The following is a 25,581-nucleotide window of genomic DNA, read 5'->3' as shown; positions in this document are numbered from 1 at the left end:
TACAGAAGTTATTTCTTGCAGTGTAGTAGTCCAGCCTACAATCTGAGACTTGTGCTTTAAACCTTAGATCTTCTGCTACCACACAACTACAAGTGGTGAAGAGGAGTCAAGCAATCAGTTAAAGTAGCATGGCTCTTGGCCATTCTTTAATGACCAGCAGTTGAACTCTTCATAGTGTTGTGTGTTTAGTAAGCCAAACCTTTCTTGTACTGTAACAAGATGAGTGCGTTCTGTTCTATTGAAATAGCTGTATTGATCTATCCACATGGCGACGGTGCAATGGGGGTGGGAGGAAGAGAAATTCCTGTAGTTAAATACCTAGAAAAAAATTGCACAACATTCCTGAATTTTAAAATCAGCAAGCAAGCAGGGCACATAAATGGGCAACTAATGTCTACCCTGTGTTATGCCCTAAGCATAGAAAAATATTAAAATTGTTAGATAAAGGAACTTGGAAGACTGTGTGCTCATGCCATGCTAATAAAGCTTGTGATGTACTTTTTTCCTGCCCAAACTAGGCTTGTTTGACCAGTTCCATAACAAGGCCTATCTGCATCTAGATGGTAATAGGCTTGCAGGATTGAATTCTATCTGTATGAAAGCATTCCCCCCGTCTTTAAAACAGAAAAAAGAAGCATATTTGGAGGGAAAGGATTCTAGACTAGCCTTCTCACTAATATCTAGTGTTTTCCTGGAAGGATTGTCTTCCATCTTTTTTTGAAGGAAAGACCCCCCCCTCCTCCTCCCGTAGGGAGCATTCAGTTATTCAGTACAGCCTAGAGGTAGATTAAGTTCATTGACAAATAGACTTGAGTTGTGGTAGATTTGTATCAGATACGTAAATATAGAAAGTGGTTATTATCAATGGGATGTCTTTGAAGTGTTAAGATCTACTTTGGTTGGAATGGGGTGGAGTTGCTGCTTGGTTGCAGGAGGAGGGCTGGCTGTAACTTTTGAAACAGTGAATCTACACTTTTTTGGTACCCATGCATTAGTAATGCAAAAGTCCAGTTAACATAACAGTAAATAGGTGAGAATTTTCCTGTACCTTGTGAGAACAGTGTTTGTTCCACAGAATACAGGTATGTAGGTGCTTCTGTTAAATCATACATAGCTACTAAATTAAAAATAGATCCTTCTGTAGCCCTATCCACACCACGACCGTGTGCTATATGAGACAGACCTGACTGTTTTGATTATAGGATTATATCTGAAACTCCCTGGTTGTAACATGGTGTGTTGATTCTTGGCTTTGTGCCACACATGCACAACACTGGCAAGTCTTAAAGGAGCATGCTACAAACTGAGAGGGGGTATGTGGTATCACATTTCAAACAAATATAGGTAATAACTGTTTGCAGGCTAGCTTAGGCATCTTCTTTGAGTCTCTTGCTATTGTTGGTTCTTGTTCTGCTGACTCCTGCTGAATTTAATTGGTTCATGGTTGTGAAGTGTTGCATGCCTAAATTGACAGCTGCCTACTTTGTTGAGCCAGTTTTGACTCAAAAGGTTGACTGTTACAATGTTGTTGTTGTTGTTGTTGTTGTTGTTCAGTCGTTCAGTCGTGTCCGACTCTTCGTGACCCCATGGACCAGAGCACGCCAGGCACGCCTATCCTTCACTGCCTCTCGCAGTTTGGCCAAACTCTTGTTAGTAGCTTCAAGAACACTGTCCAACCATCTCATCCTCTGTCGTCCCCTTCTCCTTGTGCCCTCCATCTTTCCCAACACCAGGGTCTTTTCCAGGGAGTCTTCTCTTCTCATGAGGTGGCCAAAGTACTGGAGCCTCAACTTCAGGATTTGTCCTTCTAGTGAGCACTCAGGGCCGAACTTTGTTTAAAACAAAATGAGGAATGTGCAGAGCCCCCTTGAGAAACACAGCTAGTACAGCTCGCTGCCTACAAGTAGCTTAGTGGCTATCTGATTTCTTGCCAAATAAAAGTAGTTACCCTCCACAAGTGCCACAGCTCTTTGTGTATTCCTGCCGTTAATGTGGTTGTTCATTTGGAATTGACATACAAATGTTTCCTCTAATGAAGACAGTTGCCAAAGTGTAACTGCTCCAGTCCAGTTCAAGCTGTGATGGCACCTCTTGGGTGTGTTTGACTAATGCTCACGTGCAATTGTTTAGTCTAGTGAGCAGGAAACTGCCTCTTTAAAAGCAAGAGATAACCTGACCAGATGGCACATTTGTTTTTATCCTTCTATCGGATTAGTGTACCTTGGTTTCCCCCCCCCCCCCCGCCCCCAAGATAGTGTTTTAATACAAATCGGTCAGTAAAGAGCCTCTTACTACAACACTGACGTTGATTAGGGGATGCTGCCATCTGTTTTCAGTGTGCTACATCTTTATTGAAAAAAAAATCTTCCCTGAAATCAGACAAGCAGGTCAGTTGTGATATGAAGCTTGGAGCTTTGTTGTTCGGAAGAAGGCTTTGATTTGGCTGTACTTTGTGCTTGTCATGAATTCTTTTTGCAAATGTGCTCCTGCATGGGAAAGTTTTCAATCCAATTAACAATCTGGGGACATGGTCTTAAAATAAACTGGAATTATGGTATTTGTGAGGAGGCAGGAGTTACAATCTATAGCTATGGGAGCCGCGTATTCTACAACAGAAATAAAAAAGTAGTGTGTCCGTGACTGCAGCTAAAACAAACAAAAAGCCACTTTACACCATAATAATGTTTGTTGTACTATTTAATGCATTAATTTAGTTGGTTTATAGAGGACTTCATTTTTCTCTTTCTTTTTACAAATCCCAACAAGAATTCTGTATAAGAAGCACAATACAAATTCCATATTCAAAACCAATGTTTGTAACAATATTTTACATACTTTAAACTAAGTACCATAAAACAAATTGTATACAGACATCAAGAAACATAAAATGCAACATAATTACAGTCCCAACATAAAGATCTCATAAATAGTTCAAGAAATCCATACAGTCACTTAACTCATTCCACCTGCACAAAACCAAAGCACACAGTCCCCATTTATTCACGTCAATAAAACACTCAAAACAGTCAACTAACCATTAACCACATACAGAAAAATAGATCCACTAAATAAAAACAATCCAATAGCAGCAGAAAAAAGCAAACACTTTACCATCTCTCACCTGGAACTATAATAAGAGACATCCTCACACCTAGGGAGATTGAGTCCTTTCCAACCAGCAGGCAACTCACCTTGTGGGGAGTCAGTTAAAGCAGCAGCACACCTGATGCTCATCACCTCATAGGAGCTTTTGAGTCTCAGAAGAATAATCAGTCTGCATTAAAGAACAATGCCCAAGATCAAACGAGTCAAAACGGGTGAGTGTGCCTTCATGGTGGCCCCAAAGAAGAAAGCCCCTACCCTGTATGAAAGGGAGGTGTATACATCCACATCCTTTGAGAAATTCACTGGAGCACAAATTGGTTTTGGCTCTGTGACACATGTCTGTTTTTAAAAAGATGTATTGCTTCCTTTTTCACTTCACTCTTGCATCACAGCAGACATCATTGTAGCATATACTGCTAATGACTATGGATTGCATTACATGATATGGCTCTCCTGCAGAGGACGCTTGAGCATTTCTTCAGGGCTGCTCTTCCACGTTGCTCTTGCATAGCAGCTTTGTGTGATTCTCTGCACACCACTGCATTACTTGATGGTGTTATAAAAATGAGATTGTGAATGATGCAGCTCATTGTAAGTTGTTCTTAACTTTGGACCTTCATTAAAAGGCTCCCACATGCACCTAAAGGGCCATTGCATGCATCTTTCCTGCCCAATAGTTGTAGTATTTGTACATGTCTCAGTGGAGTAGGGTAGCAGTCACCGCTTCCCTGTGCCTCAGCTGAGCAAGCCACCATGCCGTGCAGGCTCCTGTGAGCTGGGGGATGACGGCACTTTGTTAAGTAGCAGGGCTTGTTTAGCTGATGCGCTGGGAAGCGGCGACTGCTGCTGCGCTACCTCACAAATCAGCTATTATAATGGCAGTGAGGCTGAGCAGCTCAACAAAGCCCAGCTGCCACTTTGGTTCACGAAGAGATCATCCGTGGAGCCCAATCAGGTCCTCTTTGGGCTGTGGGATGAGTCTCCTCATGAGCCACTAGGACTTTCCAGGGTGCTCCCCATTTTATGTGATTTCACATATGCACGTGAGGGACCCGGATCGGAACCCCTGTGTATGTAGGGAGTCACCGGTATATAAAATATCTCAAAGTGGTAACAGTAGTGATACATTTCCCCCGAACAATCCAGTTTACACCTGGGGTTTTAGAGTGTTGCAGCAGTTTGTGATCTTCAGTAATTCCAGAGATTAATTAAAAAAAAAACCTTCCAAGTGGAATTTGCATCAGATCATTCTACCATAAGAACTGTATTTATGAGAAGCAGGTCCTTCACACTGATTTCACCACAAGGGTCAGATAGTGTTCTATACTGCTCTCTCCTCCCATATGACCCAAGTGATTTTCAGCTTACTTTTTGACACTTCTAAACACTTACTCATTTACACTCTTGACTGCGTGCTCTTCCTTGTACCCTCGGAGCACTAAACCAGTGTGAGTTTTAAGACCTTAATCTTCCCCCGTGCCCCACCTTGGCCTTTCATGAAACTGGGTGACATTGACAGAACAGAAGGCTTTCCTAAGTAGGATCTTTCAGCTGGGTCAAAAATAATCTGGCACATTGTGCTCACCCAGTGGCAAGGCTCTCCATGCAGATGGATTTCCTCTTCGAGATACTGTATGGCATTAGCACGACTCTACTGCTACACATAAACCAAGGGCTATTCCAGACAGTAAAACCCAGTATTGCCTTGCCCCTTCCCTGCCCCCACTGTGGATGTCTGACCTGTATGGTATGGGCACTTGCGGTTAAACCGGTCTTAAATCCTACTTAAGAATGACGTCCTTCTGAACTAGTTTGTGTTGGTTTTTCTGATGGGGCATTATGGGAGTTGTGGGCTTAGGCAGAGCAACAGCTTGGCTATATAACCCAGCTTACCATAGGGTCCAAGTAAAACCTGATCCTTATTTCTCTCTGGACTCCTTGAGATTAATATCAAACTGCACTGTCTAAAAATGGTGCTGGATGTGGAAGATACTGCCTATTTATTACATAATGCTGTAAGTACTTCCAGTGGGAAAAAGTAAAGTAAAAACTAAAATGTATAGTTCTTCTTTAAAGACAGATATGGTTGTTCAGTATGTGCATACTGTAGTGCTTTATATGTGATAAAACTTTGGAGTAAAATGAACCATCCTTTTATGGTCTGTTAGTTTCTTGATGTTATGGAATCCTAGATGCAGAGAGGTGCACTCTTGAGTTATGTGACCTTGAGTGAGCTTTCTGGTCCTAAGGTTTATATGCAGCAAGGAAAAGATGCTTGGTAAACAAATTGTATCCTACATTTTGTAATGTCAGCCTTTCAGAATTCTAAATTGTGGGAGGTTTTGATTGTCAAACAATTGCATAATGGGCACTTTTCTGTCTACATATAAGAGCATGTTGTGGAGTGGAAGGTATTTGTATATGTCTGTTTTAAATTTTCATAGCAAGTAAAATTACTAAGTTGCTGTAATTTGTAGGGTGAGGTCAGACTTACTTCTAGCAGTTCTTATACTAATACCAGACAGTAATTGTAGCAAATAGATTACTAGAGAGTAGCAGTAGATTTGCCAGGGGTGATTATTCTTGTATGAAGATATCTGTCCAATATGTATATACAGTTTTACCACAGGAGGGTATCAGTCAACAGTGTAGGTAGCAGCTTTCTAAGTGTGTACATAATAATTTCAGACAACCGTTTTAAAAACTATTATTGGTTGCAGGACTGGCAGTGGACAAGAATACTTCTTGTTTATTTTTTTTTTGTAGATCCTACAACAAGTCATATGTATCCTAAAGCAAATACAGCTAATGGGCAAATATTTTTATTTTTATTTTCAACCTTTCTACCAGGTCCAGTTTGCTTCAGCAAGATTGCTATATCATATCATATCATATCATATCATATCATATGCCTTTAGAGCCATAACCTTGGTAGAACAAGCAATATAATTGCTGAATATTTTTAGCATAACCAAGTCCTGATAGTGTTCCACTGTGATTATGTTCACAGGGTTCATTTCCCTAGTTTAATTTAGATTGTAGAATTAAGTACTCAAATCACGGTATCAGTTTTGAGTTGCTAGCACACAGTATTCTTTTTAGCATGTGTGTAGCGAACTGCGGGCAATTGATGTGTAAACAATTCCTGTGAAGGAATTGTGCACCGTTTGAAAGTGCAGGTTGGTAGCCAATCAGCAGAAAGTGAAGCATTTACTACTGGAAATTCTGGTAGTAGTAAATAGATCCATTCAACACCAGTCAAAAGTGGTGCTAGGTGATGGTTAAATAAGGTACCCTTTTGTTGCTGCCTACTAATGGTCCCTCTCTCCCCTACAGGAACAAGATATTGAGACAGTACATGGCTCTGTCCATGTTACCATGTGTGGGACTCCTCGAGGAAATAGGCCTGCCATTCTAACATACCATGACATTGGACTCAATCGTAAGTGTGATAATGTGTCGGCAAGGTGGGGCACGCCTTCGCTGCTCTCATAGCAAGTGTGCACAAACAGCTGCTTCTCTTGTGACAAAGTGCATTAATTCTAGCTTATTTCCTCTTATCCATACTGATCCATGGGACTGCATAATAATTAAACACTCTTTTAAACAGGTCCAACTTCTACATGCACCAAAGCATTTCCTGGACATACTGCAGTGGGTGGCAGTTTGTAGGTGACACGTCCACGAAAATCCAGACATATGTCAGCAGTGCTGTGTTTCCTACTGTATATTTGTTTAATATGGTCCTTAGCACTTTGTTTAGGACCATATATAATAAATATAAATGAGGCATGAACTGAAATAGACAGTGGTAAAACCTTTATGAAAACCGTCTCTTAGAACTTGTGCTATACAAACACATAGAACTACCGGTAGAGCAGTGGCCCATGGGTAACATTGATTTGAAAGGCCTCTTTTTAATTGGTGCCTATCAAGCAAGCTTACTTCTCTCTCTCTTTTTTAAAAAAAGAATAACTTGTCTAAGTGAACTCCTTGTTTTGAGATTTGGGGGATGGAGGTCTCAAGTTGCAAGGTGTGGAGGACTGACAACTGCTGTTCTCTCATTGATGTTTCTACCTTCTCTTCTTGCTCTGCGCTTCTTCCTTGCAGACAAAACTTGCTTCAACCCCCTCTTCAATTTTGAAGACATGCAAGAAATCACACAACATTTTGCAGTCTGCCATGTGGATGCGCCTGGACAGCAAGATGGGGCAGCCTCTTTTCCACCTGGGTAAGTTCTGCAAACTTACTGAACAGTAATATGAAATCCAGTCTAAAAGAGAAAAGGAAACAAAATTCAATCTTCCGTTTAAAGCCCACTAAAAGAAACCCTCTAACACAGTAACAAAAAAATACTGGAGTTGGCCCCAGCTGGACATTTCCAGAGAAGGGAATTTTATCACCGGGGCTTCACTACAGAGATGGCTTTGTCCCCAGTAGCCACATGCTTAAACTCTGAATATGGGAGGTACCCTGAGCAGACCCTTGGAGGGTGATTTTAAAGAGCAGACAGATTTCATAAATCATTCTTAGGGATAAACTTTAGGTGACATGAATACTTTATTGAATATTGACAGAATGAACAAATAAGACTGTAGGTATGTTTGGAGGGTGAGGGGGGGAAGGGCACAGAGGAAGTAAAAACTGTTGGTAGTGGAGATACATCTTTGTCTATAATTGCTCCTTATGGTGCCGAAAGTATATGGTCTTGCATCCCTTCTTGTTGCAAATGCCAGCCTTTTCTTTCTTTTCTTCCTGGAGTAACATGCTTCATGGTGAGAGTTGCCATATGAAATAACTTGGGAGTTTTGAACCAGTCCAGAATAACATGCTTTTCAGGGCTGCTTCACATATTGCGGTAGCAAGCAAACATATTCCATTCCAGCTCCCTGCCACTGCTGAAATGTATCTGCCTGGAAACATAACTTGCTGTGTGCATGCTGCAGTTTTATGAGTGAATAATGTTCTGTCCACAAAGTTCTTGCATGTGTGCTTCCCATCTGCTGTGCTTGGCCACGTGTCTATATATGTAATGTCACAAAGGCTAACCCCAGCTCTTCTAGAATGAGGGAATGGAACTATTGCTGTAGAGTCAACCTCAGTTCCAAAACATGGAAATAATTTTAATATATTATTAATATTAATGTATGAATTGAGCTAGTTAAACCTGATATTTTGCTTCTGAAGAACATTCGTCTTGCAGATTATAGCCCCAGTGGAGGTAAACTGGTATAGTTTGTTCTCTAGCACCAAACTTTTGTTGAAGGAGTTCCGGTGCTTTGTTCTTACATTGCCTGTTTAGAAGTAGAAATCCTATCCTTCAACTGAGCCTGGACTAAATTGTGTCTTCAATCATCACTGTTGCAGATACATGTACCCTTCAATGGATCAATTGGCTGAAATGCTTCCTGGAATTCTGAAACAGTTTGGGTAAGTAGCATCACTCGGGGTTTTAAGTGCAGATTGAGAGAAGCAAATTTCCCATTGCATGACAGTATTCCAAGGCTGCCTGAGTTTACCACTTGGTGGACTCTGTCATGCTTATTTCTACCTTGTTGAGTTCTGCGGAGCTTATTTGAAGTGAAGTGGCTCTGGAATCAATTGTCTGTCGAACTTTTCTGTAGTCTGGCTCTACAGGGAACCCACATCACTGTGGCTACAGCAGAAGTGCCAACTTGGCCCCATGACCGTGAGTGCCAGTGTCCATGGGTGCCATGCAATGTGTAAGGCCCTGGCACTGAAATTTGTGGGTGCCCAGCCCCATGAGTAAATAAGAGTTCACTTTGCTTACCTACTGCTTTTTTCCACTGACATTGTTTGGCACACTGCCACTGTGAAATGTTTTGCTTCTCCTTTACTCTTGGATTCTATCTGGTCTAGTCAAGAGACACTACAGATTCTGAGGCTTGCCTTGTGGACATTTTTAGTAATCTAGTAGTTAAATTGAATTATGCATTGTTGGAAACTCTGCTGACTTGGTTTTGGCATAGCTTATTATCACTTAAATAGTGAAAAACAAATGGTCATATCTCTGTGGTTAGTCACCAAGACAAATGCTAAGCAAACCAAATATAACTTTCCATACTGCTAATTGCCCTCATGTGAAACTGGTTATGTCTTGTAGGACAGAATTGTGAAGCACAGGCAATGGATTAACCTAATCTGAATTACTTACGCTAACACGTGTAGGCAACTTCTTTCCAACCCTGTGTATATTTATGTGCACCATGCCTATTTGGGTGCTTGGCATAAGGGTTATACAGTATTGAAGTTGTATTCTGATAAGATACAAGTTCCTTAGTCCCAGAGATGGAGAGATGGCCTGTTCTGGGCAGGGTTGCACTCTCCCAGAATGGGCTTGTCTGTAGCTTGGGGGATACTCTTGGATCCAACTTTGCTGCTGGAGGGTCCGTATGCTAGAAGTGCCTTTTCTGAGCTATGGCTGGTGCACCAGCTACATCCCCTTTTGCACAGAGATGACTTGGCCACTGCAGTCTTGTGCTCTGGTAGCTTCCACATTGGATTATTTCTTGGAAATGTCAAGTGCAGCAGCAATTCATTGACCTGGGTTCCATTTAGGACTTGCACAACCTCTGTTTTAACCCAGCTGCACTGGTTGCTGGGCCAGTTCAAGGTGCTCACATAGGCCCCACCTCCTTCCCTATGGGTCACCTTAGAGGTTCAGAGGGTGGCAGCACAAGAGAGCACATTGTGTGGCAGCTCTTAAACTCTGGAATTACCTCCCCATAGGGGTGTATCTGGGCACCTTCATTATGTAGCTTATGTTGGATGTTGAAGACGCAACTCTTCTTGGGACCGTTGATACACAATATGTACAGTGGTACCTCAGGTTACAGATGCTTCAGGTTACAGACTCTGCTAACCCAGAAACAGTACCTTGGGTTAAGAACTTTGCTTCAGGATGAGAACAGAAATTGGGCAGTGGCGGCAGCAGGAGGCCCCATTAACTAAAGTGGTGCTTCAGGTTAAGAACGGTTTCAGGTTAAGAACGGACCTCCGGAACAAATTAAGTACGTAACCAGAGGCACCACTGTATTAGGAGCCACTTATTCTCCTGAATGTAATCTGTTTTGTCTGGTTTTAATATTGTGTATTCAATTGTTGAAACCCTACCTGGGACCTCATGGCAAACTCTCGAGTAAGAATAGTAATTAGTAACAGTAATACTGTGGCTGATATGCTGCATGAGGACAGGCCAGTGCTGCCTTGTTTTAACATGTCTGAACAGACATGGAGCTGCTATTCAGTGTAGCTTAATGTAAAATAGGTATGTTTGGAAATAGGGGTGGGGGAGTTTATTGCTGTTAGAAATCAGACCCTTTTTTAAAAGCAGCCTTTAAAACATTATTCATAACTTCTTTATGTAGGTTGAAAAGTGTGATTGGAATGGGAACTGGAGCTGGTGCCTACATCTTAACCAGATTTGCTGTAAGTTGTTTACTTGTTTCTATGGCAGGTAGGGGTTTAAAATCTCGATGCTATTGCCTGCCAATTACCAGAGTCTATGCAATATGCTTTCAATGGTTTTACAGCTTCTGTCATGCTGAATGAAAACTGGCTAGTGCATGGCTTGGTTTTTTTTTTAAAAAAATCAAGCTTCCTTGCATTTTTTGGTATATTAACATCTGGGTAACAAAAGCACAGGCAACAAATACTTTACTTTCTTCATTATTTATCCAAACCACAAGCTAAACTACTGTTCAAATTTTGCACATGGCCCCACTGAAAATATTGCTCTGATACCTGCTAGTCCAGGATTAATTGGCAGATGATCTGTCTTAGTTTGCTCCTAGATACTTACATTAAATCTAGTTCTCTCCACTTGAACACACTGACTGAAAACAGGTTAAATTACCTTTACAAAGACAAATTTCACTTTTCACAGGCCTTCAGATTGAAGAGGGCTCTGTGTTCCCCCACAAATTGTTTTAAGTTGATTTCCTAAAAGCAAAATCTTCCCTGTTTATTGCTACTTCAGTGCATCTGCATGTTTGTTCACATGACTCTTCAATTTGCAGCTTAATCATCCTGATATGGTGGAAGGACTCGTTCTTATTAATGTCAACCCATGTGCTGAAGGATGGATGGACTGGGCAGCAACTAAGGTAAGATACTGCATCTTTTAAATTTAATTTTAAAACATGTTAATTCTTTTTTTTTATAAAATACCAAATGCTTGTCATTGGAAAGATTTTGCACCAGCACCCAAGCATACCCCTGAGCCCAATACAAATATGTAATCTCCCCTTCATTGACTGATTGGAAAAATCCATGTTGATTGGCATCCTTTTCGAGGTCGCTTTGATACAACTGTACATTAGTTCCAGATTGTACATTGCATGATGGAGTTAGTATCGACACTCCACCCCTGCCCCTTAGCTAGTGATGAAATTTACTTCGAACACCAGGATTTTTATACATTGAATTGCATCAACAAATGGTTAAACTGGTGTGATTTGTGTTGTAGATTCTGAGCAAATCATTTTTTTCTTAAAGTTGATTGATCCTTCCAACTCATGGCAATATGGGAGGCATAGTGACCCACAAAACACATAAGACTTAAAAACCTTAAAATACTATAGGTCTAATAAATGAATGGTTAACACAGTACTCAAAGTAATGATTTCTCTTGCATGGTATGAATTGGATATGTAATTTAACTATGACATGTTTTTGTGTGTGATGAGGTTGACTGTCAGCCACTGGAATATGCAAGACCACTATGTAATACAGTGTGAACTATCCTAATGTGTATTTTTCTGAATTCTGTAGATTTCTGGATGGGCTCATGCACTGCCAGATATGGTCATCTCACATCTTTTTAGTAAGGTAAGTGTGTTTTATAACATTCAAATTTTGAAGACTCCTCCTGTTGCCTTTCTCATGTAGGGAAAAGTTACTGGCAACTGACATGCTGCAGCATATTGACAGTATTTTGAATTCTGATACTTAAGGACATGGGCATGTATATCTGTTTACATTTTAGTAGGCTTTATTATGCTAATCCCTTGGGCAGAATTCCTCGCCCCTCACTTCATGAAGACTTCTGCTTTCAAATGGTGACAGGCTTTAACTTGGGCACTTTGCTCCTTGTGGGTTCTGATGTTGAAATTTAAGAGCGCTACATTAAACCTGGAAGATTTAGACACCAGGCAGTTTGTGTAACTGAAATGTGGCAATACTGGCAGGAGTTCAACTGCTATTTTAGTGTTATTGTTCTAAAACGTCTATTGAAAAATAGCCCACTGTAGCATGTTGCTGTTTATCTTTCAGAGACAGAGCTCCATGTTGCATACTTTACTGTCAAGTATTTTACTGTCTGGAGGGGATGGGGGTTATGGATGAATAGGGAGCACTTGGAGAAGAACATACTAGCTGTTATAAAAAGCTGGTATTGATCTCACCAAATATAATGAGAGCTTTTCTTGAATTTAGGAAGAGATTCACAACCATCAGGATTTGATGCATACTTACCGCCAACACATCATCAATGATATGAATCAAAACAATCTGCATCTCTTTGTCAACTCATACAACAGGTAATCTGCTTTTGGGGATCATCTGGATTACCTGGGATAACAATCTGCACCCATTTGAGTCCAATCAGCCACAGAATGCCTTGAAGTCTTCTAGAATTGGCGATTAAGAACGTTGGGCCCTCCAGATTTTGTTAAAGTGGCTATAGCTCAGTAGCAGAGGTTCCAGATTCAATCCCACCATCTCCAGGTTAGCCTGGGAGAGACCCCTTTCTGAAACTCTGGAGAGCCACTGCCAGTCAGCATAGACAATGCTGAGCTAAATGGACCAATAGTCTGATTGTGTATAAGGCAGCTTCCTATGTCCCTGGATCAGTGGCATGCTAATGGGGTCAGATTGGAATCATAGGTCAGCAATGTCTGGAGGGTCAAAGATCGTTTTTGAAGACCGCTGCTAGCACAACCTTCATTCTAAACATGAGCTTTGTCTGAATTACTTGCTGTGGCGGTATCCGACATACTTACAGGTGAAACTCAAAAAAATAGAATATTGTGGAAAAGTCCATTTATGTACGCAATTGTTTTCATTAGCTACTGGAGTTTAATATATGAGATAGACTCATGACGTGCAAAGCGAGATATGTCAAGCCTTTGTTTGTTATAATTGTTATGATTATGGCGTACAGCTGATGAGAACCCCAAAGTTGAAATTGTTAATTTGGGGTTCTCATCAGCTGTACGCCATAATCATCACAATTATAACAAATAAAGGCTTGACATATCTCGCTTTGCATGTCATGAGTCTATCTCATATATTAGTTTCACCTTTTAAGTTGAATTACTGAAAGAAATGAACCTTTCCACGATATTCTAATTTTTCGAGTTTCACCTGTAGGTCTCTTTGAAGAACTGAAGGCTCAAATAGAGCCCAACTCTGACAAGCATCCATGGACCACATGCCTTAGGGACTCCATGTGGCCCTCAAATTGCATGTTATCAACTCTGAATTATGATGGCTTCTCCTTGCCTTTTTATAGGAACAGTGCTTAGAAGTTAAATGAAAGCCTTCTGCTTACTTGTCTCTTGCTCATTTTTTTTTCCAGCCGAAGAGATCTAGACATTGAGCGGCCTATACCTGGAACAACTGTTGTAACTCTACAGTAAGGATTTTTCATATTCCATTTTAATTCTGTTAGTTGTAGTCATCTGGTTGTGACTAATCTCTGAAATGAATCTGTATCGATAAAACTGGTGTGTCAAACTGATTGTATAATTCTCATGGTTGCCATTTTTTTGCCACTAAATTGATAGCAAGAATTTCAGTGGCAGAATCAAAAGGCACAATGCCCTAGACATGCCAGACGTAATTGTAGTATCATCTGCAAAGGGCTCTTTATGACTGTGTCTTGTCCTCCTTTTCATACCCAATCAAGCTCCTCCTTCCCCAGCTATTTCTTCTATACCCTTTCAAGTATTAATCTGAACAAACATAAGGAAGGGAATATGTTAATGGTGACACCACTTTGCACTTTAATCTCATTTTTGAAGAGTGTGCCGTGGGCATGTCTTAATCTCTTACCTTGTTGATGTCTCAACAAACTGAAGCTTACGGGACTTAACCGCTTAGAGATGTATGTGGTTTATTCCTGGGCTGTCCCAGTTACTTAGGTACGCAGCAGTGAGCCGTGACTTGAGAAACAAGTGTCATGATATGGCAAGTTGTGCAAAACTTTTATCGTGAAAGCTTAGCTGTAAATGGGTAAGAAACTAAAAATTTGCTTAAGGCTTGAGAAGCAAAATAGAATCTTAGCTACTGTGGTTTAGTGACAGCTACCAGTAAGGGTAACATCAGATGCCCACAAGCCTCCTTGTTGGAATGTAGATCAGGCATAGACAAACTCGGCCCTCCAGCTAACAGGACCAGTGGTCAGGGATGATGGGAGTTGTAGTCCCAAAACATCTGGAGGGGCGAGTTTGGCTTTGCCTGGTGTAGACAGTTTCATCGCGGCTGCCTTACTGTTTTCTGCTTTGATATACATCTCGCTAAGGGATGTTTGTCTAGTTATTTTTCACCCTTCTCATAGTTCCATGTCCTCTCTTCCCGCTCGTTGTTACTTTGGGGCTGAGGTTTCTTTCTTTGTTTGGGTTATGTATTTTTGCTATTGTGAAGTATTTTGGTACTGCAGGAAATTGGATCCAGAGTGTTGGAGATTATTTGTTTGAGCTATATGCTGGCTCCAGCTTCAGATAGTTCTGTGCATTCCTCTTAGTGACAAAACAAAATAAAATAAAAAAAATCTTTCCAGTAGCACCTTAGAGACCAACTAAGTTTGTTCTTGGTATGAGCTTTCAGAAGTGTGCATGCACACGAAAGCTCATACCAAGAACAAACTTAGTTGGTCTCTAAGGTGCTACTGGAAAGAATTTCTTATTTTGTTTTGTTTTGACTATGGCAGACCAACACAGCTACCCACCTGTAACTGGAACTCTTGGTGACAGTTAACTCACCAACATATATCTTGAGATTCTGTGGTTTATACAGAAGCTGCCTGATTCTTCAGTAATTTGTTACAAGTAATTTTGTTTTAGAAATCTTGTATATTGAGAGTGAATTATATAGCAATGGCTGCAATTTCAGTTATTTCCTTTCAGGTGCCCTTCACTGTTGGTGGTTGGAGACAGCTCTCCTGCAGTTGATGCTGTGGTACGTACAGATTAGCTTTAGAAGTGTGTCACAATAATCCATTGCTGGGAATCCATTACATTGATCGCACTGTACTACTACCAATCAATTTTTGAATTATTCAATCTTTTATCTCTCCTAATGTTCAAAGTGATTTATAGTGCTGTTCTCAGCAAATCTGTAAGGTGGCCCATACTTCCAATTTGCAGATGGGACAATAAAGTCTGGAAAATGACAGCTTATCCAGGGTTCCTTTAAGCACGCATGCACGCGCATGCACACACACACACGGAAAGGTTAAACCCCAAGCACCGTAGTCCCAAATGGTGTTGGTGTGTCCCTGCTCCTTATACAGTGGTGCCCCGCTAGACGAAAATAATTCGTTCTGCGAAAATTTTCGTCTAGCGGGTTTTTCGTCTTGCGGAGCGGCAATGACAGCCGCGCTCCGCAAAACGGAAAAAAAAAGACGAAAATTTTTCGTCTTGCGAGGCAGCCCCATAGACTTTTTCGTCTTGCGGGGCAGCCTTCCGCTAGACGAATGCCTTCGTCTAGCAAGTTTTTCGTCTTGCGAGGCATTCGTCTAGCGGGGCACCACTGTAGTTCTGGTTTTAATACAACTACCAGTGCTACAACTAGCATCACATGTAGCTTGGTCCTTAATTCTATGGTTTGCAGGCTTAACCACATTGTGGATGCTCCCTTCTATCTGCAATATTACTGCTTTGAGGTTGTGGGATGCCTTTGAGGGTCTTTGCTTCCTGAGACATGTTGAAGTCAGAGCCATAAGTGCTGTGTTGCAGACGTTTTTGCTGCTAAGCTTAAAAGTAAAGCTCACTCTTTCCCTCTCCCTTTTCCAAACAGGTTGACTGCAATGCTAAACTTGACCCAACAAAGACCACACTCTTAAAGGTAATAAACATAAGCACTTTTCTGCAGAATCAGAGGAGTTTGTGTTTTCTAGAGTATTTGAGCACAGTGACTGCTGCTTGTAGGCAAGTGTCTTGCTTAGACAGGGGATGTTGTAGATAACAGCTGTAAAAAAAAAAAAATCACTGTCTCTAGGGGAGAAAGTTGCAGCAGCATTAAGGCTCCACCCCCTTGCTCTACTATAGACAGAATGGCTGGGTATATTTTTGTACATGCATCAGGACTGTAAGCATTGTTAGACATCATAAGATGATAATGCTGCCAGTACTACATTCAGAAACTCATTCCATAATGTGTTGTAATGCTGCCAGTAGTTACCGGTAGTTTCAGGAGGTCATACAAAGAACTCCAGCAGTTCATCTCCTCCCATTGTTGCCCCCTGGCTGGTGAGAAGATATATCTGTACCATGCCAAAGATGGTGAAAATAGCTTAAGTCCTTGGCCTCTGATGGAGTTTTCCCAGTGTTTGACAGTTTGGTCATTTGAATGTCCTGTATAGTACAGTGGTGCCTCGCAAGACGAAATTAATTCGTTCTGTTAGTTCTGTCGCATTCGTCTAGCAAGGTACCACTGTATAGCACTGTTGTTGTGTAATTCAAACCATTTAATCAACAGCAGGGGTGGGGAGCCTGTGGCCCTCCAGAAGTTGTTGGTCTTGAAACTCCCATCAGTTGCAACCCGCATGACCAATGGGTCAGGTGATAGGAGTTGTAGTTGAACATCTGAGAGATCAGATATTAGATACCCCTGTTTTAAAGCCTTTCTGCTTCTAAAGACTGCCCAGTGCCCAGTGTCTATATCAGTATTGTCAAATCAAAAAGTCTGAACTGGGAAGAAGAAGAAGAGTTTGGATTTGATATCCCGCTTTTCACTACCCGAAGGAGTCTCAAAGCGGCTAACATTCTCCTTTCCCTTCCTCCCCCACAACAAACACTCTGTGGGGTGAGTGGGGCTGAGAGACTTCAGAGAAGTGTGACTAGCCCAAGGTCACCCAGCAGCTGCATGTGGAGGAGTGGAGACACGAACCCGGTTCCCCAGATAACGAGTCTACCGCTCTTAACCACTACACCACACTGGCTCTCTGGGAGATTGGTAACCCTAGCTGCCTCTTTCATCATATGTAATATCATTAGTTTTTGTTGTTCTGTCGTTCAGTCGTGTCCGACTCTTCGTGACCCCATGGACCAGAGCACGCCAGGCACGCCTATCCTTCACTGCCTCTCGCAGTTTGGCCAAACTCATGTTAGTAGCTTCGAGAACACTGTCCAACCATCTTATCCTCTGTCATCCCCTTCTCCTTGTGCCCTCCGTCTTTCCCAACATCAGGGTCTTTTCTAGGGAGTCTTCTCTTCTCATGAGGTGGCCAAACTACTGGAGCCTCAACTTCAGGATCTATCCTTCTAGTGAGCACTCAGGGCTGATTTCTTTAAGAATGGATAGGTTTGATCTTCTTGCAGTCCATGGGACTCTCAAGAGTCTCCTCCAGCACCATAATTCAAAAGCATCAATTCTTCGGTGATCAGCCTTCTTTATGGTCCAGCTCTCACTTCCGTACATCATTAGTTTACCCGAAGATATTGATTTTTATTTGCAAGCAAATCAGCTTTTACCCGCATTGGCGTTTCCTTTTTGGACCTGTGGCAAGGAACTGAGAAATGGTGGTCTCCACTAGATGCTTCCATCCTCTTTTTATGAGAATGAATAAGTGTGCTGAATTTCAGTTACTCCAGGATTGGACACGTTGTAAATTTAGTCTGTCTCCAGGTTATGTCTGCGTTCTGGTTACTATTAGGGAAAAGTGGCACACGACACTGCCTTGTGTGAGGTAGTTTAGTTGCATGAGGTCATTTTGTGTCTAGCTGCTCACTGAGGAATTTGTTTGTTATCATTGAATGTGCATATCCTTCACTTTCAGCACATTCCCATGTTCCCATCTAATCCAGAAATAAGTAAAAACAACATGTACACTCTAAAACAGTCTGTTAAGCAGGTTAAGCAGTAATGTGCAGAATCTGCTTCTGGACAAGGTGAATTACTTCCTCACCAGAAGCAAGGTGGTCTTGTGCACGATGAGCCCTGACCTCTTGGTTTCCATGGGATTGCACAGCTGAGTTGCAGTTCCCTTGTTAGTCAAAGCTGAGCATCTCATTCTTGATGAAGAGCAAGTTTATTGGTCAACAACATTCAGAGGATGATCCCCTCCCTGAGGTTACAGATTAATGTTATGCTCCCAGAACAGCCAAGAGATTTAACATGCTTGTCACTAATCTACTAAAGGATACTGTGACATCTGTACCACAGTGAAACACTGTTCTAATTGTAAAGGCCTTAAAAAACAAACAAACACAGTCTGGCCGATTCTAATTTGGTATGTCTTTGCAAAAGGCCTAAACTTTTCCTGTGTGCAAGCTCTGGCATCTGCACTTCTCATGCCCTTTCCATCGACATCTTGCACAAGCATTATCCCAAGAAGGTTATTGCAACCTCCTCAAAACAGAAGCACGTTGCCCCCAAATGAAATCGGAAATTGTGCTTTTCTTATGTGAAACTCCTTTTCACACATGTCAATACAAAAGTATGAGTCTTAGGCAGGGTGGACTTGATTTAAATCAGTTTTTTACAGAAAGGTTCAGCCTTGCTGGCAATCCTCTTAATATTTACAACCAGAGGAAGGTTTCATTTTTGGAATAATAAATTTTCAGAGTAGTTTTTACAGTTACATCACAAATGACTGATTTGGTTATACTATCAGAAATACATAGACAGATAATTATGAAATTATTGTTTATATTTGGACAACTTTTCTGCTGTACTTTAGTGGCAGGAGGAAAATAATCATTTCCTTAATAACAATTTACTTAACTAAAACAATTACATTATAGCATATGTATCCATGTTTGTTAAACGATGTGGTTAATTTACAAAAAAAAATTAGACTGAGTTTTAGCACACATGAAAAACTTCAAACAAATCCTTATTTCCTGATGAATAGCCTTTGGACTATAATGTCACTTAAACAGAAAACTATATTTAGGAAGATTTTTTCCTCCAAAAGCATTTTATTTTAAAAATCCGATTTAAATTAAAAAAAATATCGATTTTTTAAAAATTCATTTTTATCCACCCTGGTCTTAGGTGCTACTGGGGGGGGGGGGGGTTGGAGGGAATTTGTGAGTAGATTGTAGATCTGGCATAACAAAATAGGATTCTTTAATGAGTAACTCCTCAACACAAAAAGAACCCGCACTTAGACATATATTTTAATCTTACTCTTAGGTGAAAGATATAGATCTCTGCCATAATATAGATAGATAAAAGCTTTATTCGCATAGCCAACAGCCATAGCAACAACAGACACGCAGTATACAAATAAAAAGAACAATGGATAAAAAGAACAAACATGTATCTATGATATCGTTCAGATAGTGTCCCTTAATCTCATTGCACCCTCGATGAATCTGGCAACTTTTGTCGTTATCAGTTCATTTTGATCTGATAAAAGAAAGAACAGTGTGGCCGCAGGTGGGCGGCCTGGGATTCTGCCATAATATACTCCATTGTCAGCTCTATCAAAAACCCAAAAAGAGATTTTTGGAACAGATGTTGGCACTGCTACTGGGATAGAACCCTGAAGTGAAAATAGGTTGGCTATTATCTGACTGTGATCTGCTTTTCATATACGAAACAGCCCTATTTGCTAAAGCTGCTAAAAGTATCATGCTAGCTATATAAAGACAATGCTGTAGACAGTGCAGGTGATAAATTAATTTGACTTATTGTAAATGGATGTATATCTCTGGATTTCTTTTAACAGGTTTTAATTGACGTGTTGGATCTGTAATTGAATGTGTAATGGCTTTTAGTCAAACACAATAAATAAATAAATGATTGATTGATACCTTTATTCATTTTTGCAGATGGCTGACTGTGGTGGTCTTCCTCAGGTTTCTCAGGTAAGATCTTACTGAAGAGAATGCATGCTGGGGTGAGGAAGTCCAGACTTTTTGAAGGTGTGGGGAACACGATGACAGGAGTGAAATCGCACTCTGCTTTGAATTAAAACCTAGTATTACTGGTTTGGCCTTGAGTACTATAGCTTTGCAGTGATGGGTTTCTTAGAGACTCTGTTACAGAATGCCAAACTCTGTTTGCAACCGCTTTCTAAAATGCTTCCATGGTAGCCCTGCCCTCCAAATGGTAGTCCCCAGCCTCTCAATAAAAGGTCACCATAGTTGCATTGCACTTCTCTCTACGATGATGCAACGCACATCAAAACCTCCAGTCTTCTTGCTCAGTTATGTGTACCCACTAGCAGGAGTTTTAACAAACACACACTTTTTAAAGAAAATTGGCCTAGCAGTGATAACATGCCATAGCAGCATTTTCAAATTTCCATGGCTTACTGTTACTGGAAGACGAGTCCAAAACTGAAAACAGTTTGCCATTGGTAACTTGCAACTTTATTAAAAAATGTGGTATTTTCTTTTAACAGCCTGCAAAGCTCGCTGAAGCTTTCAAGTACTTCATACAGGGCATGGGATACAGTAAGTACACGTTTGTTTCGAAATAAATGTGCGGTGTCCTCTTAAGCTGCCATACTAAACGGATCTCTCCTGTTGGCGAAAGTTATGTTCTAGAATTGTTGGGTTTTAAAATGTACAAGTTTGGGTGAATCGGTATTCGACTACCTTAAAGGGATATCAACTTTGTCCCAAATTGGAGCAGCGCATTAGGCATGTTCAGGTGTTTATGGTGAATACATTTGGGGAGACGGCATGTACACAAGCTGCACCGCTCCCATCCCTACATGTGCCTGCTTGGCTTAGACCTTCTGATATCAGATGCCTATGAGTGTCTAGATGCCAGCCGCCCATGGTTGTGCTACTGGATCTTGCACTGCTTGAGGAACCCATCCTGGAATCTGTAACTTCAGATGTGTGCCAGTTCCTGAGCCACTGTCAGGGCCCCAACGGAGGCTTTGGAGGGGGACCAAACCAGTACCCACATCTTGCTCCAACACACGCAGCCGTCAGTGCTCTCGATAAACAACTACCTGACATTTAGAAAATACCTGAAGGCAGCCCTGTTTAGGAAAGTTTTTAATCTGTGATATTTTAATGTATTTTAATATTTATTGGAAGCTGCCCAGATAGGCTGGGGAGACCCAGCCAGATGGGCGGAGTACAAAAAAATTATTATTATTATTATTATTAAGCGGAAGGGTCTGAAGGGGAGTTCTAAGTACGTTGTGGTCAACACACTTTGAATCTGCCTCATGATTGTCCTATTCAGAACTCCCAGTCTTGCTTCTTGATTTAGATTTACTTTTTGATTTACTCTGTGAAGTAGGTGAGACTGAGAGACAGTGACTGGCTCCAGGTCACCCAGCAAGCTTCATGGCTGAGTTGTACTCAGTAGTCCAGCACCTTAACTACTACATCACACTGCCTCACATATGCGTCACAGAAATGCAGCCCAGTGCCACTTTTGACCTCAGCACTGTGGTCTACTGTCCTTAGGCTTTCAAACCTCCCTTCTTAATCCACTTCCTGCCGCAATCCATTTTTGTTCCTAAGCACTTGGGCCAATTTCCCCTCAAATCTTCCTTCAGGTTCTTGTTCCTTGACTTGGCTGTGTGTTTTCCTTAAACTCTTTCATGCAAGCACATCTTCCTTCCCCGGTGTATCTTATTAATGGTCTATATATATTCTGTATCTTTCTCCCACCCTTTGGGTTAGAAGCACTTCCATATGTAATTTTCTGTCTTGTGTGTGTTGCCTAGTCTGGTCACTGATCTTCATAATTTGCATTAACCAATACAGGAGGACTTTTTTTAAAAAAATTCACCTGTCACTTGCATGTCCTTTGCAGTGCCTTCTGCAAGCATGACCAGACTGATGAGATCCCGCACAGCATCTGGTTCCAGTGTCTCCTCCCTTGAAGGGGGCAGGAGCAGGTCCCACACTGGCGAAGGAAACCGCAGCAGAGCCCACACTGGCGAGGGTGCCAGGAGCAGGTCCCACACTGGCGATAACGTCCGGAGTCGTGCTCACACTGACACTCACATTGAGCTCACTCCCAACTCTGCAAACAACACTGAACAACCCAGCCCCAAGTCGATGGAAGTTTCTTGTTAAATGAAAGGGGCTTGAATTGGAAGTGAGACCTAACCACCATCTACTGTGTATCTTGATACTTAACCTAAAGTGTTTTCTGTAACACATGACTCTGTCCCCCACCTAGAGTTCAGCAGGGACCAATAAAGCAGGCATCTCAAGTTTCTCTGTTCCCTTAACAGAGGTTGCTGCTATTCTGTTCTCCAACTAATTCTAGATTGCTTTAAAACTTGTCCAGTGGTGAAGCTAACAGCATTTGATCACCAAGATTGCAACCTAAGCTACCTAGGATCTTGTTCAGAAACAAAGCCTTTGAAGATGATCCATCTCTTGCCCCCCATCTCCCTTTTTTACACTGTTAAAAAAAGCCCTTTCCCAGTGTGTCTTTAAATAATTTGCTTTGGGGGAAACAATGCATGACTGGAGACTTTTAGAAAAAGTCTGAAAGTCAGGTGTAAGTTGGATTTACTCAAATCTGTACATATTAATCGAATGAGATTTTGTGTCTGGCCTTGTGAGTAGTGTTCAAGGCCTGTTTTCCTACATGAGAATATATATATATATATATATATATATATATATATATATATATATATATATAATAGGGAATGTATTGCAGTTTCAGGCAAACAAAATCTTAAGCCTTCATGCTATTTAGTGGCAGTCTTTCTCCTTTTAGAACTAAAACTGCTTGAGCAAGTAAAGGGCAAGGTTAAAATTATTGTCAAAAGCATACCAGCACTTGGTCTTACGTTTTGGACCTCAAAAGGATGTTTGGAGATGACAAAATCAGTTGGCCTTGTGGCTACTTAGGGTAATGTGTGTGGTGGTTGGGGGACCAGCAGTAAATTATCTTAGAAGGTGGAAAAGTAGAGTAATGATTATAAAGTGCTCTATAGTCAACTGCCAGGTTGGTCAGCCCCTACCATTTCAGGATTAAGACCTAGTGCTGGATGAATACTTTCCACACTGTTCAGGAGCGAGAGATGCAAGACTGCAATGGAGATTTTGATGACTGTGAATGTAGAGGTGTATTGATTCTGCAGCCTGTCCTGATGTCTGCAGAGCTCTATTTTGGGGAGCAGTGTGCAACGCAACAGATTTCCAGCATAGAATGGTTGTTGTTGTTTTTTTACAGATTATTTTTCACTGGCTTTCTGTTTGCTACTTCACAATTTGTAATATGGCTCATGATTTTTGGGTGTCAAGCATTTAAAACATCAAGCATCTCTACACCTGAATATCTTTGGCATTTCAAAGAGAACTAAGCTCTAGTTTAGGCAAATCACCTATTTTCAAAATGACAGCTGCAGAGTTTCTTGGGTGGTTGGCGAAGAGGAGGAACAGACGGTAATTGAGAGGCAAAACTTGTCTATTTCAGAAAAGTTTATTAATGAATTATTTGTATTTATTTCAAAAATAAATTTGTAACTTTGCAGTGGTTTTGCATCTATTTTGTGTCCTGAAAATGGTGGTGGTCTTTGAGATAAGGATTAAAAAAAACCACAATGAGTTTGACTCTCCCACTTCAGTTGGCCCTGAGCAACAGAAAGTCCATCTCAGGTGTTTGAAAATGCACCTCACTACTTGCATGGATGACTTAAACTGCCTTGAGTTCATTCTCTTATGGATCATCAATGGGTTAAACATCAGGAAGCAGAAGATGAGGATAAATGGAACATTTTCACATTGGGGAGAAATTAGTTCTGTACAGGAGCTGGATAGTACTTTTACTCTTAAAATGATCTGGAATGGGTGAGTCATGACATAGGTATGTTTGCCAATAACAACAAATTATTCAAGATCCAGAGTAGTCAGAACCATCCAAACTGGGAAACAAAATTGTGTTGCCTGATTAATATAAAGCGTGTTGATGTTGAGAATTTCATATTCATATTCATAATGCTGATGGTGTGATATTTGCTGTTTCTGGCCAGGAAAGGCAACATGACTGTTTGATGGACAGCTTGCTGTAAATGTCAATTTAGTTGGCAGCAGTGTAAAAGAAGAGAAAAAGCATGACCCTAATTTCCTTCATAAAAAATGGCTGCAGTTCTGGTTGACCCATCTCAAAGAGGATAGAACACCGGAAAGGGTGTAGAAAAGACCAATAAAATGACTTGTGAAATGCAAAGCCTAACGCATTTGGACTAGTTAGCTTTTGCTTTTTTAAAAGAATGGTTACGAAAGCAGGTTATATAAATGAATTGTACAGGCTGAGCAAATAGATTTCTCTCTGTCCCCAGCCCATGTTACTATAATGCTGGGTCACTCAACGAAGGAAATTGGTGGTAATTTCAAAACAAAGTACTAGTTGACAAAGCACATTTTTGGAATTTACTGCATACCCTGAGAAGTGATGATGGCCACTAGTTTGGCAGATTGATATAGCTATACCTATGGCTGTTGGCCACGATGCTAAACAGAATGCCCATATTCAGAGTCAGATACTGGCGGTCAGATGTTGGAAATAAGTTTGTGAGCTTTGGATCCAGAAGTATCCAATTGACTGGTTGGAGACAAGATACTGAATGATACACAGTCTGCGTTGACAGGCGCTGGTTCTCCAAGGTGTTGGGTAGTTGTTGTTCCCACCTACCTGCCAATGGGACCTTTTCCTAGTATAGCATGTGTTCTGCTCTGGAACACTTTCCCCACAACCACTCTTCACCTCTTGTAGGTTAGGATGACCAGGCCCAAAACAACCTCCAAACTCGCCAGACCTTACATGAACACGGGTGTGCACCTTTTTCAGTGACACAGGAAAATCAGTGTGTGTGTGCATAATTTGGGTGGGTCCGGCTATGTTGAAGGCAGCATGTGCAACCATTAACTGGGAAGAAGACAACCTTGAGAATCGCGACTGATTTCATTTATGAATAATTTCCTAGGTGACATCTTAAAGTGATTTACAATAGGGTTGGTCGTAGGAAGCTGTCCTATATAGAGCCAGGCCACGGGTGAATCTAGCTCAGATTTGTCTACAGCAGCCTTTCTCGGACGTTGCATCATTCCTAGCCAGCATGACGAGTGGTCGGGGAAGAGAGTTGTAGTTCAAGAACATCTGGGAACCCAAACTTGAGAACCTATGGCCTTCTAGCTGTTGGTCTCCCAACTAGCAGCACCCCAGCCAGCATGACCAATGGCCAGTGAATATTGGAATGGGAGTCCAGCAGTAGCTGGCGGGGCTCAGGTCCCCCAGCCCTAGTCTACACTGAGAAAAGTCCTTATCAGCCCAATCTGGGGGTGCCAG

General features: G+C 41.3%; 1 protein-coding gene across 3 annotated transcripts in view; it reads left to right on the top strand.

Annotated features, from left to right (window-relative positions):
• The window catches only part of NDRG1 (N-myc downstream regulated 1), a 53,659-nt gene extending 29,891 nt beyond the window's left edge, over positions 1-23,768 (top strand). For all 3 annotated transcript variants that reach the window (XM_033155887.1, XM_033155886.1, XM_033155885.1), the window contains exons 4-16: positions 6,442-6,547; positions 7,216-7,336; positions 8,473-8,535; positions 10,494-10,554; positions 11,145-11,231; positions 11,899-11,955; positions 12,562-12,665; positions 13,706-13,762; positions 15,255-15,306; positions 16,147-16,194; positions 20,130-20,165; positions 20,705-20,756; positions 22,084-23,768. In XM_033155887.1, the coding sequence (XP_033011778.1) occupies positions 6,442-6,547; positions 7,216-7,336; positions 8,473-8,535; positions 10,494-10,554; positions 11,145-11,231; positions 11,899-11,955; positions 12,562-12,665; positions 13,706-13,762; positions 15,255-15,306; positions 16,147-16,194; positions 20,130-20,165; positions 20,705-20,756; positions 22,084-22,349 (1,110 nt within the window). In that variant the 3' untranslated portion in view covers positions 22,350-23,768. The remainder of the gene's footprint in view (positions 1-6,441; positions 6,548-7,215; positions 7,337-8,472; positions 8,536-10,493; positions 10,555-11,144; positions 11,232-11,898; positions 11,956-12,561; positions 12,666-13,705; positions 13,763-15,254; positions 15,307-16,146; positions 16,195-20,129; positions 20,166-20,704; positions 20,757-22,083) is intronic.
• Positions 23,769-25,581: the final 1,813 nt, after the last annotated feature.

This window comes from Lacerta agilis, chromosome 7, assembly GCF_009819535.1.
Source record: "Lacerta agilis isolate rLacAgi1 chromosome 7, rLacAgi1.pri, whole genome shotgun sequence".
Classification (NCBI taxonomy): Eukaryota; Metazoa; Chordata; class Lepidosauria; order Squamata; family Lacertidae; genus Lacerta; species Lacerta agilis.
This window is presented reverse-complemented; position numbering and strand designations above follow the sequence as displayed.